This window comes from Symphodus melops (genome assembly GCF_947650265.1).
Source record: "Symphodus melops genome assembly, chromosome: 11".
NCBI classification, from domain to species: domain Eukaryota; kingdom Metazoa; phylum Chordata; class Actinopteri; order Labriformes; family Labridae; genus Symphodus; species Symphodus melops.
This window is the reverse complement of record NC_136701.1, coordinates 18848075-18868269: the sequence shown is the minus strand read 5'-3', so window position 1 is coordinate 18868269 and position 20195 is coordinate 18848075. Positions and strand designations below refer to the sequence as shown.

Sequence of the window (20195 nt, the reverse complement as noted above, 5' to 3'; positions counted from 1 at the left end):
ATTACATATCACTGTTCTGTTGAATACTAATCTGACCCTTAACTTAAATTATATCAACTCTAATTACACCATCATGATACAGTGGTTAAATTATGTGACTACATGGTTTGCCTTTTTTATAAATAATTGATCTTAATTTATTTTTTAAATAATTGATCTTAAATGATCATAAACTATTTAAAGGACTTGATTTATTAATTAGTGTATAATTGAGCAAGCCATGATTATTTGATAAAGCATAAAACAAGTATTTCATGTCAATATTGTAAATATCCGCATTTAAGCATAAATCAGATTTGGAGGATTGTGAGAAATTACAAATGGATTTGGAAGGCCAAAACAACCACCGTCTTACCTGGGAGGACAGTGCCCCCTGTTGTCCAGCTTGGTCTGTTGCCTGGACACGAATACGATAAGAGTCTTGGCTCTCTCTGTCCAGAGATCTCTCGAGAATTACCATCCCAGACACCGGGTCGATGGAGAAGAAATCACCGACTGGATCCACCAGAGAATAGATGACCGTACGGTTCAGTCCTGAGATAACAGAGGAGACCTGAGGTCAATCAAAAATCTTCATCTCTTTGGTCTCTCTCATATTTCTATACATTATTCATCAGAAACAAAGCACTTTAAATACTTTATAAAATCATGGTTTAAACCTGGACTCAATATTATTATGTTTCAAAATATTAGGCATATGACATAAAACATCTCAGTTTACCTTCATCAGGGTCGCTGGCCTGCAGTCGGGTAAGCAAAGCCTTGGGGGCAGCATTTTCATACACACTAGCCAGGTAATAAGGCGAGGAGAAAGTGGGGGCATTATCGTTCACATCCAACACTTTGAGAGAAATTTCAGAGCGGCAGAACAGCCCTCCTCCATCAGTTGCCTGGGCAATGAGTTTATAGCTGGGTGTCATTTCTCGGTCCATGGCTGTGGCTGTGCGCAGTTCACCTTGAGACACAAATGAAGAGGTTCTAGTAACGCTTCAGTAAACACACCTGAGGTGACTGTTTATGGTTTGATCCTGCAAAAAAAAACAATTACAATAACTGAATGTACCAGTGTTTGCATCCATGTAGAAATCTTCGACCCCGATCCCAAAGAGTGAATATTGGATTTCAGCACTGGAGCCTGAGTCAGCATCTGTAGCCCCCACCGTCAGGATGCCCTTGTTAATGGTAATGTCCTCAGGAAAAGAGACGCTGTACACCGCCTGGCAAGCACACGAAAAAAAGCACATCGTAAACCCAAGTTGTAAAAAAAGGCCTCTACCCTACTCACCTAAAAACACAGTGAACTGATGTCCATCCATTATCTCCACTGATAGTACAGGAACAACAGAGTTAAGTGCTCTTTCTGACCCTGCTTTAACTGCTGCCAGGACTGACCGCAGAGATGAACTTGGACTGCTCTGATTCATTGAACACAGACAGTGTGGAAACCACAGTGACACGTACTGTATGTCCACGTCCGTTCACGTTGACCCCAACCTGCTGCTCTTTTGCTCTATGCTCCCGTTTTTATCCTGCAAATGTTTTCATTAACTCTAAATGTGTACTTATTGAAATAAACAAAGCATGGATTTATTGATTAATCAAAAATAATGATCACTACAAATAAAAATAATTATTGGTTTGATCCCTTTAGTTATTCAAATATGAAATTCAACATCTCAATACCTCTACAATTGCCAAAGATACGTCTTCAAACTAGCTATTTAAAGGCTATTCGATAAGTATTAGAGGAATTCAGAGTACTACTTCAGACAAAGACACTTTCTTATTCTCTTTTTCAAGATTTATTGTGGGGCTTTGTGTGGCTTTACTGAAAAGATAAAGCAGTGGATAGAAAAATTGGAGAGAGAGAAAGCGAGAGAGTGGGGAATGACATAATGGGAAAGTAGCCACAGGTCAGAATTGAACCCAGACCGCCTGCTTTAAACACAACAGCCTGTGTACACGGGGCACACAAGTTAACAACACAACCATTGGCTCCCATTGCAACGTTCTTTTAACCTCTCCTACTACCATAATTACAGCTAAGAATATTACTATGCTTACCATAATACTCGCTACCATTACAAACAGTACTGCTTATAGTATTACATGTAATCATTTTACAGGTACTTCTTCGACTATGCAATTGTTATGCTTATTCCACGACCACTTGTACAAACGTGATACTCTATTGTTATTACAGTTAACAATTCTTTGTTTACCAGTAACTAACAAGAAACCATGTGTGCAAACATGTTCTGCTTTGGATTAATTTAATATTTCTTGTTTGATCATTTTTTCTGTGGAAGAGCCTTTTACAACGTGAATCATAGATGTTACCATTCAATGAATTGTACCAGAGTTAGCCATACATTTCATCTCTGGTCTTTTGTATTGGAATCCTTTTAATGCTGCTGGCCAGCTGTCTGAGAAACAACAGTTCAGACTTGTCTAAGAACACAAAGAATATAAGAGGAGACGAGGAGAACAGGAACACCGGAGGAATTGATTTCAAACAGAATTAGTATGAGTTTCGTGGGAGAGGGAAAGTTTCTCCACTAATTATCTTAAATCGAAGAACTGCAGAATACAACTAAATGTAAAGGGAAAATCCCGGAAGGCGGCACAGCTCATTTGTCTTTGCTCTTCACAGTGATTTCCTGTCATGAATCGGCCTTTGCTTCAGTATTAATACAGTTAGGAAGATTGTGTAAGTTAGGTGGGAAGAATCAGCAGAAGCGGATTGGTTTTATTACCGATCATGTCGATGGTTTGTTTACATGCTGTCTACTGTGCAATCCTTCAACAAACAAATCGTCAGTGTATTTGCAGATTACAGGACACTCCCTGAAAAATGAGAGCAAATGCATTTTGTTTAAAGTAATATCTGCTGAGATTAGAGCATTGTGGAACAAGCTATCAATATTTTAACAGAACAAATTCCTCTCTGCTGCTGTTTACTTTTCTCACAAGTCACACACATACTTATGTTATTTGCTAAAACCTTCTTGAATGACCTCAAAGGAGGTTGCAGGTGTTTAAGCCACAAGCGCGAGATGTAGCGTCCCCATGTAGAGATACATGGGGACGCGCGCAGTGCCACTGCGCCACCGGCGCCCCCATATTCTGCCCCATTTAACAAAGATGAGTTAGTCTCAATATAGTTGTTGCATATGCAGTATGTATACTTACTGTACACCCACAGTATTTTATTCAAATACATTCTAAAGTCATGTATTTAATATTTACATTAAGAGAGCACAGTCTCCCGAAGTTAAATTCCTTGTGTGTTAAACATACCTGGTCAATAAAGCTGATTCTGATTCAGTATTCTTTCAGTGAGTTGTCAACAGTAATTGGAATATAAGTAGTTTGGAGATAAAAAAGGAAATAGTCTCCACGTACTGTCAGACAGCTTCATGCCCCTGCTTCACAGCCTCCTGCTCCTCCTGCTTGCTCAGTTTTTTTTCATTTCACCTACTTCCATTCATCCATATCGCTGACCTGGTTACAGATGGGACTGTTGTCGTTGGCATCCATGACGGTCACCTCCACTGCAGTGCGAGCCACATAAAGGCCATCGCTGGCTGTGATGTTGAGCAAATACCAGTCCTGCTGCTCACGATCCAGGAGTCCACTCACATAGACCTTCCACTCCCCCTGCACCAGGGCCAGGCTGAACACGCCCCGCGGGTTTCCCCCTGCAGATGACACAACATTACAATGAGTGAGGTGGAGTATAGATTGCAGCAGACATTTAAATGGACAGGGATAGTCACTCATTCACGGGATAAAAAAGCATCACACACATAAACACAATCACACAAATGATGCAGGTACCCTTTGTCTCAATCAATACACGTCTAACAACGCAGCAAAGCAGGTTGATGTGCAGTAGAAATGGCCTTTGAGAGTTTAAAAATCTGACCTTTTATGACTGCGCTTCCATTAGCACAATCAGTATCTTTAAATGCCAGAGCATGAAGCTAAAATATATCATCCTGAGTGATTATTAGACAGTGTTATAAGAATTAAAAGCATTAGGCTGAGTGTGAAGGTGAGAGTTCTACTAGAGAGTCCTCGCAAAACGTTTTTATTACACCCATAAAAAAGAAGCGACAACACAAAGTCACGTGTGTCTGAAAGTCAAGACCTTCCCAGGGTGATTGATTCTCCTGCATGTGATACAATATAAATTATAGTGTGTTGCTAAGCTGCCAGCTTTAATACTGTATTCTATTTTGAAACAGAAATGTGATTAAACAGGGCTTCTCTAACCCCTTTCCAATGTAAATATTGTATAATGCACGCCTTGCGACATAGAAGAATTAAAAGTTAATATGAAAAATAAAAAGGTAAGTCATGTTCGACATTTGAGATCAAACTCATTTAAATCATGACCTTTAATAATGGCACCCCCATTAGGCTTAATGAGTAATTGTGATGAAATGCTCACTGCATTGCACGAGGGACAATCACTGCTGCTCAGAACGTGTTCAACTACATTATGTTGGTGCTTTGTTCTCATTCTCACCGGTGATGTAAAAACTGATGAGGCGGTTTTGATCAGTGCCATCTTGGTCTTTGGTTTTCAGCACAGCTACCACCTCACCCAAGGGATCGCTCTCCTTCACGGAGCCCCGGTACAGGTCCCTCTCAAACCTGGGTGGGTTGTCGTTAACGTCCGACACTGTGATGGTTACCACTGCAGTCGAGGAGAGGGACAGTGATTCCCCCAGATCAGAAGCCACTACTTCAAAGCTGAAGCTGGAGCAGATCTCGTGGTCCATCTGGTTCACGGTGGTAATCCAGCCGGTTTTACTGTCTATGGCGAAGAAAGAACCCGTAGTGATGGGGCCGGTGAGGGGGAGCGAGCGAGTATCTTTAGTCAGGTCCATGTTGTAAGTGAGCAGAGGCTTGAGGCTGTATGTAACCTGAAAAATGAAATTATTTTTGCAGCACGTCAAATTATTTTTAGCAGAAGAAGAGCAATAGCAAAAAGAACAAAGCACACGTGTTCTAGTACAGCTGTGATTGGCTGTCACATACCTGTCCATTAGAGCCCCAGTCTGGATCAAGTGCACGCACTTGGACCACTCTTGTCCCCACAGGCATCCCCTCCATCACTGTGGCCACATATGTGTTTGTCTCAAACACTGGCTTGTTGTCATTCACATCTAGGATCTAAAAAACAACGGAAAAATCATCAGTAAGTAGCTGAGTCAAAGCCGTACAGTATGTGCTACCTCTACTGTTTGTTCTTTACAACTTCTTTGTCTGTAGCTCGGCTGATTCATTGTGATTAGTGATGGTTCAATTAGCTGGAACTGGGCTTTGAATAATGCTCAAAACCTTGAGTGTTAAAATCAGCAAAAGTCAGTCGTTTTGGCTTCCAGTGTGGGATTTTTTTTTTTTTTTTTTTGTATTGTATTGACTTTTGCCTTAAGTTGGTCTTTATGTAATGCAGTATATCAGTTCTTACAATAAGCAAATTATATCAACTATTTGTATAAACTGAGAATAAATATCTAACTCAGTTAAAAACAAATGACACTGTGTGACACAATATGCTAAAAGGTTTCAATTCAAACTGTGTGACCAACCTTAACCTCCAGGTCTACGGTGGAGACGGACTCAATCAGGTCTCTTCTTGTTGTCGCTGCAATTTTAAAGCGGTAGATGCTGACCTGTTCGTAGTCTAGAGGCTTTATCAGACGAATCAGACCTGAGTCCCTCTCCACCAGGAAGGTCCCTCCCTGGTTGCTGTCGACAGTCTCTCCAGCAACTGTGTTAAAGAAGCCGGTCTGCCCGGGGCCCATGTACACAGACCCCAGGGCTGTTCCCACTGTTGTGTCCTCGGGGATGGTGAAGGAGTACTGAGGCTGGCTGAAGGACGGTACGAATGCGTCTGATGGGACGACGTGGATGAAGGCAGACACCAGTGAGTGTTTTGCTGGAGAACCGCAGTCTGTTGCTTTGACAAAGAAGGACAGCACAGTCCCCTGGAGGTGGTCCACAGTGCTTTTAGTCATCATCCAACCACTGTCTGGTTCCACCTGGGTAACCAGCAAATGAACAAATGCCATTCAGAATAAGTATTAGCGTACATCTCTGGCAGAAGTTGACTTCTTTTTGATGTTTTTTGGCTTCCACTTCATAGTTTTCTATATTTGCTTCATCTACTTTATTTTACATCAACATTTTATAGAGCCACCATTAGTTTAATTTCTCATCACAGTTCTTTATTAGTACATTACATAATTGAACATCTCTTATGAACAGCAAAAAACTGACTGTAACATCAATCTTAATTTGAAGTCATTACAATTTGATGAGCAGAAATTCATAATTACAGTTAACAGATGGCTGTTAATCCACTGATATGGGGAGGGGTTCAGTTGAGAATATCCCTCCATTAAAAATTGGGCATTTAGCATACATTGAGTTTTTAATACGATTTACTCTCATTTAATAAATGTGTTGAGCTTTGGTCAGGTTTTTGCCTCTTTTAAAAGGGAACCGAGAAGATGTTTACAGCTGTATTAGGCGTATTAGGCAGACAGCTGTGTTGTACAAATTCCTTTGAGGAAAGTGCAGCAGTCTGAAGCGGAAAGTTACTGAGCAGAACATACTGACCTCCAGCACATCAACCAGTGACAGGCGAGCCTCGCTGTAGAGGGAGTAGGTGATCCTCCCATTAGACCCAGCGTCAGGGTCAGTGGCTTGGATCTGTGTGACCAGAGAACCTTTGGCAACATTCGCTTTGATGCTCATGCGGTACTCCACAGCTCTGAATCGAGGGGCGTTGTCGTTCTCATCGGCAAGCACCACTCGCACTGTGCAAAAAGATGCACGGCCTGGAAAAAAACACACACACACGAATAACCATACAAACATAATCTGTTTTAATCAAGTGATGCATCTGAAATGGGTTTACACCTAAATATCAGACCATATAAAACATGGCCGTAGTTTCAATGATGACACCTAGTAGTTACTGAAAAGGCCAATGATGGCATTAAAAAAAAAAAAAAAACTCCAACTTTCAGTAAATTGAAAAGCCGGTCAAAGTGGAGCTGAGGCAGACAGAATACACATCTTGGTTGCTGAAACACGCCCAACTAGCTTGTCATCAAGTTTGAATACATTAAAAAAAATAAAAACAACACAAACAAGGCCAACTTCTTAAGGTCAAGACAACCCTTTACTGAAGCCTGGCCTTCGAGCAAACTAGCTTAACTAACTAATTAATTTCAGTCAATCAAATTATCGACCTCCCGGATTTATAGGTCAGCGAAAGTCTTATATTGGCTGATTTTAAATTGCTGACAAGTTAACGATCATTGTTGTCAGTTTCAAAATGAATACCTCCACCATCCAGGGCCATAACAGTCAGCACCATGTCCTTGTTAACAGGATTCTCTCTGTCTAATTTCCGAAGGGTGGATATGACTCCATCCGCATCAATGGTGAACTGACTTTTGCCCAGGTCGTTGATGAACGAGTAAGTAATCTGACCAAACAGTCCCGAGTCCTCGTCTGTAGCACGAACCTGCAAGTACATCGAAAAAAAATCATGCGGCGTTGCTCCATTGCTGTTGGAAGTTTCGTCCTGACAGACACAGCGAGAAGTGAGAACACAAACTTACCCGAATGACCATTGACCCTGGAGGGGCATTTTCTCTGACCTCAGCCAGGTAGAACCTCTGGCTGAACACTGGGCTGTACAGATTAGCTCCCAGCACACGTACAATCACCTGGGGATCACCAACATCATTATAATCCTCATCCTATCATCTCTACATCCTCACATCTGCTGACATTTTCTTGATGCCATTACAATAAGCATCACTGGCTGACTTGGCAAACATGATCACATCACCCCAGCGTGTAGAACAGCAGTCAGAGCATCAGGCTGTGCGGCAAAATAGTGACTGATGCAGCTGATCCACCGTTTATATCATTTCAGAAGAAGTGAAAGAACTGATTGGGATGTTTTTTGCTACAACATGTAACGTTCACTTTATAGATATGGGATATAACAGTCCCGCTTGTAATTAACACTAAGAGACAGATGTGAACACTTATTCTGCGGTTGGCAGCTCATCCTTATCGTTAATCAGATATGACATGAACACGTATTAGAAACCAGCTGCCACTCTGTGCTGGACGGCTTCAAATGTCTGTAACAAATCTGAAGCGAAAAGTTGCTAAAGGAGGTCAGTGAGCTCGAAGCACATAAACACAGCAGAGGTTCAAAAAGAGCAAATCAGTTGACAGAACTAAATTGCAAGGCCCCAGGAAGTTGTGTCACCTGAGCAGTGTTGGTGAAGACTCCATCTGACACAGACACATTGAGCTGATAGGAGAGTTTCATGCCTTGTCTCCTCTTGTTAGACAAGCTGAGCACCCCTGTATCAGGCTCCAGCATAAAAGTCATTCTGTCATTCCCCGAGACGAGACTGTACCTGAAAGGAAAGTAAAAATCATGTTGATGAAGTGATTTTGTTCAGAATCGGCTGCAAGCACAAGTCACACAAGTGTGAGCCCAAATCCGCCGAATAAAAAACAAGAGGAAATTAACTTTCTTTGCGTGGAAGATTACATACTAAAGAATGGGCTTCTTTCTTGGCCTAATGAACTGAAAGTTTACACAAAAGAGTCACAGTGGTTCAACTGGGAAGCGAAACTCGAATCATCACCAGCACAGAACATAAGAGAGAGAAACAGCAGACTCAGATCTTTCCAGAAACAATTGTATCTCACCTCAGCCTCTGAGCATCACAGATGTCGGCATCCGACGCTTGAACACAAGTCACAAAGTGTCCTCTGGGAGCCAGCTCGCTGACAAAGGCCTCGTACAGCGTTTGGCTGAAATTGGGTGGGTTGTCGTTCATGTCGGTGACAAAAACAGTGACACTGACATCACTGCTGAGGGCCGGGTCTCCGCTGTCCGTCGCTCGTACAATGAAGTTGTAGCGCTGGGTGAGCTCATAGTCGAGCAGGCGGGCGGTGAATACCAGCCCGCTTGTGCTGTCGATGAGGAAGTAGTCGGAGCTGTTGTAGAGGTCAGATAGGATCTGGTAATTCACTATGGCGTTCTTCTCGGAGTCTTGGTCCTGAGCAAACACCTGCAAAGATGGTAACATTAAACACTGCTCCACTTCATGCATTATTCAAGAACAGGTCTGATTTGTTTACCCTCCCCCTCGTCAGATCCAGCACCCACTCTGGGTCCAAATGAAAAAAGGAATTCAAGCTCTTAGTTTCCCTGAGATACAAAGCCATAGCCCGTTTGAAGCTAAAACAAAAACATTATTAAGCACCTGACGTCACCAGTATTGGTTTCAAATAGTTTCTTATTTTAGCAGAGAAAAATCTTCTTTTTCATGCAGGTGAAAAATACATCTTAGTGTTGAGTTAGTCTTCAAAGGAAGAAACATCTTATCAGTGCAGCGACACAAGAAACGGGAGAAAATTCACCGTAAGTTTGAAGTGAACGCTGAAGCGATCTTTCCTTCTCTATTAAACTCAAATCCTTGCCTGTCATTCTCTTAATCCTCTGTCATTTTTGATCAATCTTAATTCCACAGTCTCTTGAATTATTTCTTGTATCTGCTGCTTTAAAAGACAGAAACAGCATCATAGAAATCTAAACGTAGGTCCCGGGATGAATTCGTTGGGCAAACAATAAATCCTCAGTAGTATCGGACATGTTCTAGAACAAGAATTCAATGTGTTGTTGTTGACTGGTATGTTGTAGGTACAGTACTAGTAAAGTATTTTTTAGTATTTCCAAGTTGTTGCAGTTTATCTTCATCAGACTTCTGAATGCTCAGTAGATTTTTCTCTTTTTCTGGTGGACAGGTTTCTATTCCTAGTATCTGTTTTAGATCTTGTTCAACATTTTAACCATTTTTACACCAAGATGAATTATCAAAGTGGTTTAACTGACTGATTAATTTACTGCATTATGTTTGTGAGAAGCCAATAATACTTTTAACAAGCCCGAGTCTATTTTTGTATTGAAGCCCTAAGCAGACATTCCTTCATATATTTCATCATTTTCTGGAAAAGAAAACAATAGGCTGACATGCCATGTTGCCACTGACAACACCAATGGAGCAAGTTAAGCTATGTTCGTTTTGTGCTGTAGTGATTCTGAGGGTACAAGATAAATTAGTGGAAATGTGGAGAAAACAACCGGAAAACAATATGTAACAGAAATCACTGCATTGTGATCATGTTGGTGTCAGATTGTTTTTTGCACAGTGAAACAGCAGCTCTGCTCTATTATTCACTGAAGGTCAAGAGCTTCCACTGGGAAATTTTCTTGGGAAATATCACATTGTCTCCTCATAAATAAATTATTTGTCACCTAATATTCATCCAGAATGCTGCTGTAGTGAGTCCTAAGTGTAAACCATCATTTAGTTAGAGTAAACAGTGGACTGACTCAACAAACAAAGACACCACACACACACACACACACACACACACACACACACCTGTAACACAGTGGTTCCAATCATGGAGTTCTCAGCGACCACAGAGGAGTATGAGGTGTTTTGAAATAGCGGTGCGTTATCATTCACATCCAGCACAACAATGTCAACATCGACCTCAGACTTGGCCCCCGTCAGAGTGTCTGTAGCCTTCACTGTGAGGCGGTAATACTGCGTGGTCTCGTAGTCTAATGGGTAAATCACACTGATGATTCCGGAGTCGAAGCCGATGTCAAACTGGAGGGTCGGGTCTCCGTCTGAGATGGTGAAGATGATGCTCTGGCCTTCAGGACTGGTGGCGTTGATGCACAGGACAGATGTGGAGATGGACACATCCTCTCTGACAGTGACTCCGTAGAAGGGCTTGTCAAACACAGGCATGGCTTTATTTACTACAGTGACAGGCAGCTCCACCTCGCTGGATAGAGAAGGAAAGCCTCCGTCAGTGGCCACAAGGACCACCTTGTACTCTGCGTTAGATAAGTCCACCTCAAAGGCCCTCTTTAGGGTCAGCTCTCCAGTCACTGGGTTCACCTGCAGGGAATATACAAGAACTCATTGGTATTATAATACTGCTCTAACACCCAACCCTTAATAAATAGGAGCATGTCATTGTAATTCTCACCTGAAAGTTTCTGTGCTGCTCCTTTAGGCTGTAAGTCACTTCCCCATTCAGGCCGTAGTCTCTGTCAATCGCTGAAGCAGTGAAAATGGCTGACCCTGGCTCTGCCTCTACTTGCACCAAAGCGTAGTATGGGAGGTTCACAAACTCTGGAGCGTTGTCGTTCATGTCTTCAACCTAGAGTCAAAACAGAAAATGTGGGAATATCCAGTTGGCTAAAGTAAAAACAGAGACTTTCCTGGGAGTATCAACAACATTCAGTATCATGATCACCGAACACTCTTTGTGTTCAAATGATCAAAGTTATATAAAACAATAACTCTAGATTGTGTACCTAACATCTTTTTGACCCAACTGTGAATCTACCGTAATAAAATATTTAAAACTGAAACACCATGTTTATTTGAGCGACACGATTTCCTACATCAAACATAAAAACAAAGCATCAAACAAAAGGTTTTGCATAGCATCTGGGGAACTTTTGATTTGAACAAGAGTTTACATTTTTGAGAAAAAAAGAATGTAGACAACGATGATCATCTCACAAGCCTGTAAAAGCTTAAGAAAAATCTTAGTGGTAAATAAAAAACAATTGAACGGTCTACACAAACATTTCAGAACAAAATACACTCAAGTCTTCATAAATGATTCAATGCACATTGTACACATCGTGAACACACACTCTTTTCACACAGGCTTCCTCACCCACCTGAACTTGCACATTCACCCTGGCCACCCGCAGTATCTCATCCTCTCGGCTGACCTCCACCACAAGCTCATAACTACTCTTCTCCTCTCGGTCAAATGGCACACCGGTGGTGAGCACCACTCCGCAGGTCGGCCGGATAGTGAAGCGCCCGCCGGGGTTCAGCAAAGTGTACTTCAGCGGCTCGTTGAGGCGGTGGCCAACTGTATTTACAACAGTAACTAGAGTGACATTTGGTGCGTTCTCCTGGATGGAGGCGGAGTAGAAGGGGAGGGTGAAGAGAAGGCCGCTGTCAACGGCTTCTCGTACAAGCACTATTACCGACGCCGTGCTGGAGAAACGGCCATCCCAAACCTTAAAAACAAAGAAAAACAGAAGGGTAAGAGTGTCTTGTTGTGCACTCAGCGAATAGTGACAAAGCAATTTTGAAGTTTCATTTAAATAGGGGGCGTTGTGGATGGATGCGGCAACCCCTCCTCTTCTCTCATTCTAGCTTTTCTCAGCACTGGTTAAGAGAGAAACAACTTTTTGTGAAGCTGTATACCTTCCAGAAGGATGAATGACAATAAAAGTAGATTTGACTGAATTTGAAATACATATATGGAAGCTATTGAGGTTATGATTGAAGTTATAAGATGTTGCAAGAACTGCACATACAACCCTTGGGTATACTGTATAAAACAGAGGGGTTATCCATAAAGTAAGTTTACTCAGACTGTGCTTTTCCTTCTGTTAGCTGGTCTGATAAAACCTAAAACCCAAAGGACATAATTGATATCATACAGGTGGTTATTTGCTGGACTTTTTCAAACCACTCATTTCTTTAAGCCTTTCCATTAAGGCTGGTACCAGATGGAACAATGAGGCTGCTATAAAGAACATGGATTAAAACATTAATAAAACAATGCAGCAAAAAGCAGCAGTGCTGAAATGATTTGGTTCGTGTTCCTTTACTTTAAGAACACAACCACAAACACAGCTCTCACCCGTAGTCTGGAATTGCATCTCGCATGCTCGTAATGTTCTATTAAGTTAATGAATTTTCTTTGGAACGGAGTTTGTGAGAGAGTAATCTGTGACACGACACCTATATCAGCAGTATGAAAGAAACTTGGCAGGAAACTTAGGAGGAAGTGTGAAAACAGTATCCAAAGTAGTCTCTAGCTGCTGTGCCTTTATCATTCTGTCAGTGTTACGATGAGCTGCAGTGTGAAATGTTAAGTGTTAATATTACATGAAGCAAATGAGGGAAAAGAGAGAGAGAAGACCAAACGAAGGGTCAGATTTCCAGCCTCACCCACTGAATGCATTACAGTTTCTGTGGCGTAAAAACGTCAATTTAATGCAAATCTTTGTTCTGCTTCTGTCCCTTTGGTCATAGAAAATCTCTTCAGAGAAATCTGAAGTATTGAAGTATTCTTCATCAGGACACCTAGAGGCGAAAACCTACCTTCACGTTGAAGCGGTACCGGTCTTTACTGAGGTTCTCATTGATGACAGTTACTACTCCAGTGTAACGCTCCACAGAGAAATACTCCACATTCCTGTCCACCAGAGAATATACCAGCTGGGGAGTGATGGATATATCCACGTTCAGGGTGAGGTCAGAAGTCATGTCGGGGTCGAAAGCCTCAACCTTTAGGACCTCCACTCCCATGTAGGTCGGCAGGAGGAGTATTGTCTCGTAGATATCCTGTAAAAACTTTGGAGGCGAGTCGTTGATGTTGATTACCTAGAGAAAAGAAAAACACAAAGAGGGAAATGTCTGAAAATGTAACCTAAGAATGAAAATGAGTCAAGTATCACTCATCAGACAGTGAATGCCGAGTCAAATGTTATATACTTGCCTTTATAACCACTTCTGCTGGGCTGTCAGCACTCTTTGGAGGCTGACCGCTGTCTCGAACGTGAACTCGGAACACAAACTCGGAGAAAGTCTCATAGTCCAGAGTTGCAATCGTTCTAAAATGTGCAAACAATTTGACTGATAAGAAATCCACTCAAGTTATAATTAAATGTGTCATCAGAATCAATTATCAAAAAGTCATAACCTACCTTATTGATCCGGTCCCAGAGTCTACGCTGAAAAACATTCGAGCAGTCTCATCTAATATCTGGAACTCTAGCAAGGCGTTGTGATTGCGATCCCTATCAGTGGCCTGTATGACAAGAGGGTAACCATCCTCTCCCATGACCACACTGTTCACTGGAGCAGCCTCACTGATTGCTCCCACATACCTGTAAAAGTAAAAAGACAAACAGGACTCAGCCGTAAAGGAGAAACGCGTAAAACACTCAAAAAAATGATATGTTGTCAGCACTCATGACAGCTCAGCAAGCGTCACAGAAGCATGAAATCTCTTCTTTTTTTTGACAGCAATGGATACCTGATTTGTTGGAAGATGGGGGGGCAGTCATTGACATCCCCCACCTGAATGATAACAGTAGTGCTTGCCTCCACTCCAGCCATGCTTAGAGCATGCACCACCAGGAGGTAGGAGGTTGTTTGCTGCAAAAAAGAAAAAAAAACACAACACAGAAATTCAACAAGTTAAAGTGTAATTTGATATGCATATGTATAGGCAGATACATATTAAGAGACGAGACCATGTCCAGTCACGACTTAAGATAATTAGAATTTGCAATACAGACCACTTGAAAACACAATCCTTTACGAACCTCAAAGTTAAGTGGTTTGCGGGTAGTGATTACACCAGTGTGATGGTTGATGAAGAAGCTGTGCTCCTCGTTGCCCCTGGTGATATCATAAAAGAGTGCGGAGCGGCTGAGAGCACTAACAGTGGTCACATGTGTTCCTATAGTGCTGTTCTCCATTATCTGTAGATGCAAAGACAACATTATATAATTTTAGGGCACTTTGGGGATAGTTAAAAATATTATTATTTAGCCACTCCAGCCTCTAGCGTTTCCTTATTCCTATGTGGAACCTGTCAGTCATTCATGTCTTTACCTCTGCCTGGTACTCCTTCTGAGAGAATTTGGGTTTTGAGAAGTCGGAGAGGATCAACGATATGCGTGCTGTAGCTGTGGCCATTAACGGAGGAAATCCACTGTCTGTGACACGCACGGTGAGTGTGTAAAAGCCTAGAGAGTTGGTGTCCGAGTCCTTGGCAATGTAGATAAGCCCTGTGGTATTATCAATGCCAAACACACCACCGCTGTTACCTGCAAGAAGCAGAAAGGTTACAGACATCATTACTGGTAAATACCAATCCCAATTAGCGCTCCTCTGAGAAAGGATAAAAAAAAAGCCATTCACAGTTCAAGGCAGGGTTTATAACAGCAGAAAAAAACAACATAATTAAAACAGTTGTCTTCATTATCTGTGTGAATCCCACCTGCTTCGATACTATAGGTGAGTTTCCCATTAATCCCATTGTCTTTGTCTAAGGCTGTCACTTGCAGTACAGAGGTGTCTATAGGAGAAGACTCATAGGCCACAGCGTCATATACAGTGCTGGTGAAGTAAGGGATGTTGTCATTGGAGTCCTCCACTGCTACCAGGATACGAGCCAGGTCACGGTTAAATGGAAACTCTTGATCCTTGACCTAGAGTGAAATTAGAGATGAATATGGATAACATTGAAGGGGGTGATTAATAAAAGAAATCAGATTAAATTACGAAAGTCAGGCATAGCTGCCAAGAGGAGCAGCACTTTAAAAAGAGCATACATTTAAACTGTATAATAGAGACAGCAATTGTGACATTACCTATTGATTTGCCTCTTTTTTAAAGGCAGATGACAACCCTTTTTTGAAGGATGGACAAACTCAAATTTATCCAAGCCTAACAGTCTGTACTGTACGTGGATAATTTAAAATTAAGATGGCCAGCGCATTAGTAAAACATCTTGATTCCCACAGCAGGAGCTTCTGCTGTAATTCTTATGGGTGCTGATTGGAGCTGTCGTCAGACTATTAGGCTATGATGGTGAGTATAATGGATTTTCTAACTCTCCCCTATTTCTAGAGATTAGCAGTTAATTGACATGAAAAGGGTACATTTAAATAAGCGTTACTATATCATCTTCACTACTACTAACAGTCTTACCCGCAGGGATATTCCAACAATAATCCTGACTACCATGCATAGGTTAAAACAACTATATTAATGTATGACAAACACTAAATTAAAAAAAGTAGCTACGTTAGTTAAGCTCGTGCTAATGTGTCAATAAAATAATAATAGACTTTTAATCATTAGAAAAGCTTAAGAACAGACTTCTTTGATTGCCAATAAATAATAAACCACAAAGCCACAATATGCTGTATGTCCAAGATGTGCATAAAGACTAATGCAACTAATGCAAAAACAAGCGACAACCTCTGTTGTTGAAAAGGAAACAATGCAGAATTGAAAAAGTACATTTCCTCCAGTGTCCACAGGCTATGTGCATTTCCTTGAGGCTAAATAATTAAATTTAACTGGCGAATTATATATATTTACAATGAGTCCATTTTATATGCCATGCTTTCAAAGTTTGATTTTTAAGTGAACTTGGGCATTTACTAATTAGACAAACAGAATTTCCTTTTGGAGCCAGACTCAAGCAGCTACTGGAGTTACAGCAGTTTTTGGCACATATGCATTGGCTTCATTTCTAGCCTTAGGAAGTGAACACACTTACTGAAGTACACACAGAAAATATGTTAAATTCTTATTTCTCCTCATTCACCATAATAGTGATGATGTGCTGTGTTCTGGCCTCGTAGTCCAGCCTGTCTGCAGTGTAGACGACTCCCGTGCCGGGATTGACCCGGAACAGTCTCATACTAGCTGGGTCCACGCTGCCGTAGATGGAGAAGCTCAGACGGGAACGTTCATCCACGTCTGAGGCTCGAACCCGCACTAGCTCCATGTCAACCGGTACATCCTCAGACACACTGACATCGTAGGCTGGCTGGGAGAAGATGGGAGGGTTGTCGTTGCTGTCTTGTATTCGAATGAACACCTAAGTGTAACAGAGTGAGAAAGAAGTGGAAAAGTAGGTAAAGAGAATAAATGGAGGAAATCATTCTTGGAGATCAGAGCCGTTGTGTCGATTTAATAATACACTTCTATTTTAAGACAAATCTCAAAGTTCTTGGTAGCTTTTTGACAGAAAATATATAACACACTAAAAGGGTAAAGTTATGATAGAGTTTCACTTAACCCCTGTAGTTAAATCAATAGTAATGGTATGGTTTAAGCAACAAAAGATGTGAGAAATGTTTGCATTTATACAAACACTTGCCCTTTATTTGCCAAGGCTAATCCAATTGATTCACTCTGCCAATGATTTCCATTGCAAAGCAGACCTACTATGCCAGCCAAGACAGCAGTGAAACTCAAAATGTCAAATACAGAGCAACAGAAAGCAAATTACATAGTCAGCAGGAGATAATTTCAGAAAAAGGGAGAGCACACTTAGGAAGGTGGAAAGCTGAAAGTAAACAGCTCCCTGAGGAGGCGGTAACAATAATTTAATTCAATGTGGGTATTGAGTGTGCAAGAGGCAGTTCCAGTACATAACAAATCAAAAGAGTGTGTACCTGTGCTGTGGCAAAGTTGGTCCCATCTGTCACCTGAATGGTCATGTTGTAGACGGACTGTACCTCTGCATCTAGAGGCTTGGCTACAACTAGAGTCCCCACACCGACTTGAAGGTCAAACTGCATGTCAAAGCTCCCTGGGATCACACACACAAATACTTATATCATATGGAGTTTCAGTCATTTTGTATTCACTCTGCGTTCTAAACTCAGGTGCTCTAACTTATTACTGTGTAATTGTTTTGGCCAGGTGCCTGCGTCTGGAGCTTGAGGGTCTGTGAAATAAAATGAACTGCAATGCAATGCAATGTAGCACCCAACCTACTTGGCAGCCTGAGCGCTGTTAAGAGCCACACAAACATCTGTCTTATCACTCCAAAACACAACCCATCTCGGAGATCAAAAAACCAGCAGCTGGGTGTTTTCCGCTGGCGGTGAGTGTACAGTTTAGAGGCTTAATGTTTGATTAGAGTGAGGTAGAGAGGATTGATGCGTGTTAGGTATTCTGTGCCATCCTTCGTCTCATTCCAGCATCTCTCTCTCGAGATATCTGGGCTCTTGAGCGCCGCTCAGCATATGAATACTGATTGGGCATTTTTCACAGGACCACTGAGGCGTGTTGAGTCGAAGCACACCGCAGGGATTCATTTTTTTTGTTGTTGTTGCGTTTTTTTGTTTTTTGTTTTTTGGAAGAGAGTTTGGTCAATACTAAACAGCAATCTCACAGAAATCACAATCTGTAGTTTCTAAATAAAAAAATGCTGTTTTTTTCCTGTCTGTATGAAGTGCCTCTGGAGGGTCTTATCCTGCTTTAGGGTGACTTTTAGTCGGTGCCAATTGTGCGTACCATATTGAGAACATATTGAGAATACTTGCAGAGAAACTGTATGTAAAAGCCAATTTAATGACTCAGATTTGAAAATGTATGTAAATTAATGTGGTAATTACTGCTGAGTTAGATAGCTAATAATTTCACTCTTTAATAATTACACATAGTTTACTTACTCATCCGTATCAAAACAACAAGCTTAATTGCTATTAGCCTGTAAATGACTGTCGTGGCTAACAACAGGAGTCTCTGGAATTTTATTTTGTGGTGCTTCATTATAAATCGCTCCCTGTGTTGTTTGTTTCACACAAAGATGTATAGCTTCGCAGTGAAACATGCAGTGACATGTTTGAAAGTCAACACTAAAATACAGTCCAGTAGTTGTATTCTCAACCGCTCACGTTGCAACTCATAGTCATCAATTTCCCACAGAATGTGTTACCATGGTGATAGGGGATATATTTTTGTAATTTTTTTCCTTACTATAAAATACAATGGCAAAGGAGGACTACATTAAATAATATTTGAGAAGAAAGTGATATTGGTAAACAACTCTCTCTCTCTCCTTTCTCTGCAGAGTATTTAATTATCAGCAGACAGTTTGAGCGACAGCTGGAAAACAAGCACTTAAGCGTTAAAGTGAGGGGAGATTGTCCATTCATCAGTCTTGGGTGACATCCTTTTGTCTGAAGGTCAAAGAAATACAATAAATCAGAGGCAGAACTTGTGTTCAACTTGAAGATACTCCTCTCTGAGACATCGCTTTCAAAAGAATGAGAAGGGTACTTGTACAAGGGTGCAGATGAGTACAGATGTTTAGCCACGGAAAAAAAAAACTACATACTGAAGGTGATCTCAGGGGTGAAATTGAGAAGAAAAGACACTTACAGGCAACTTTCTGGATATAAAGTGGATTATTTAATCATTATTGATTTACCTCAATACTGCTATCACATCACACTTCAGCAGAAATTACTTTTTAGAATCCACATCAAATGGAACCTGTAGTCTATCGCCTGATAACAGCAGAGACTTCTTTCAAAGCATTTGGTGTAATCAGATGAGACAAAGGACCAAGACTTCCTTTTCCAAGCCATTGTTTAGCATTCGTCTAGTAACTCGAGAAGTGAGAATGGAGTTGAAAAACAACCATAACAAGGGGCTTGTAACCATTTGTATATGAAGCATCCACATTTGTATGCATAATCTGTTTACATAGATTATATTAATGCCAATAAGACAAAATTAAATAACTTTAATTGAACTGTAAATAAACAAATGGTCAGTGTGGCAATAGACTCAACAGACAGTAAGGTTGGGTTTAAAGGGGTATCACTGCCATGATGTCTGAAGATATTCAGGTATTTAAAGTGTATGTGAAGTTTTATCTCAACAATACGTGAAGACCTCCTCCGTGTTTACATTCAAAAGGTTGAGCTTGTGCTATGAACCGGCGAGCCCGGGCAGAAATGATAAACTGTTGTTGTTTGTGAGGAGACGAATCAGAATCCTTCTACAGCTTTTCAGATCAATCAATGCAGCTTTTGACCTAACTAGGATGGCGCTAATGATGAATGCTACTATTCTAGGTTTCTCCTAGGCTTTGGTATTAAAGTAAAAGAAAATGAAGCAAAATGAGTTTTGACCAGACCTGTGTCGAGTGAGCAGTTCCGTCCACATGCATTCTGGGGGATGTAGAACGTTTCTCTGGCGAGCCGACCGCCTTGACCGTGCAGAGAGAAAGAGACGATGAATATTTAGGGAGCCAAAGGATGTTCTTCAAAGGTCTGTATCGGCTACAGCATATACAGCACTTTGCAAAGTCGACTACTTAACATGTTTCACATTCACGTGCATTATTAAGTAACGCAGGCGAACTTTACCTCAGAATACTTAAGCGTGTGAGAAATGTAATTCAATCATTTTGTAATTCAATGGATGATATTAAAGTGCAGTTCTCAAAGTTTCAGAGAGAGAATA

At 41.2% G+C, this 20195-nt stretch overlaps 1 protein-coding gene across 1 annotated transcript in view; it reads right to left on the bottom strand.

Annotated features, from left to right (window-relative positions):
* Nucleotides 1–20195, bottom strand: part of fat3b (FAT atypical cadherin 3b) — a 64326-nt gene that overhangs the window by 21847 nt on the left and 22284 nt on the right. Inside the window, exons 10-34 of the mRNA XM_079355768.1 lie at nt 19867–19938; nt 17387–17523; nt 16531–16806; nt 15193–15403; nt 14805–15019; nt 14513–14671; nt 14221–14342; nt 13889–14071; nt 13681–13795; nt 13284–13565; nt 11837–12187; nt 11131–11304; nt 10509–11039; nt 8767–9131; nt 8315–8468; nt 7650–7757; nt 7369–7552; nt 6637–6857; nt 5604–6056; nt 5050–5184; nt 4535–4934; nt 3505–3701; nt 1064–1217; nt 722–955; nt 356–534 (exon numbers count right to left, since the gene is read on the bottom strand). Of these exons, the coding sequence (XP_079211894.1) occupies nt 356–534; nt 722–955; nt 1064–1217; nt 3505–3701; nt 4535–4934; nt 5050–5184; nt 5604–6056; nt 6637–6857; nt 7369–7552; nt 7650–7757; nt 8315–8468; nt 8767–9131; nt 10509–11039; nt 11131–11304; nt 11837–12187; nt 13284–13565; nt 13681–13795; nt 13889–14071; nt 14221–14342; nt 14513–14671; nt 14805–15019; nt 15193–15403; nt 16531–16806; nt 17387–17523; nt 19867–19938 (5612 nt within the window). The remainder of the gene's footprint in view (nt 1–355; nt 535–721; nt 956–1063; nt 1218–3504; nt 3702–4534; nt 4935–5049; nt 5185–5603; nt 6057–6636; nt 6858–7368; nt 7553–7649; nt 7758–8314; nt 8469–8766; nt 9132–10508; nt 11040–11130; nt 11305–11836; nt 12188–13283; nt 13566–13680; nt 13796–13888; nt 14072–14220; nt 14343–14512; nt 14672–14804; nt 15020–15192; nt 15404–16530; nt 16807–17386; nt 17524–19866; nt 19939–20195) is intronic.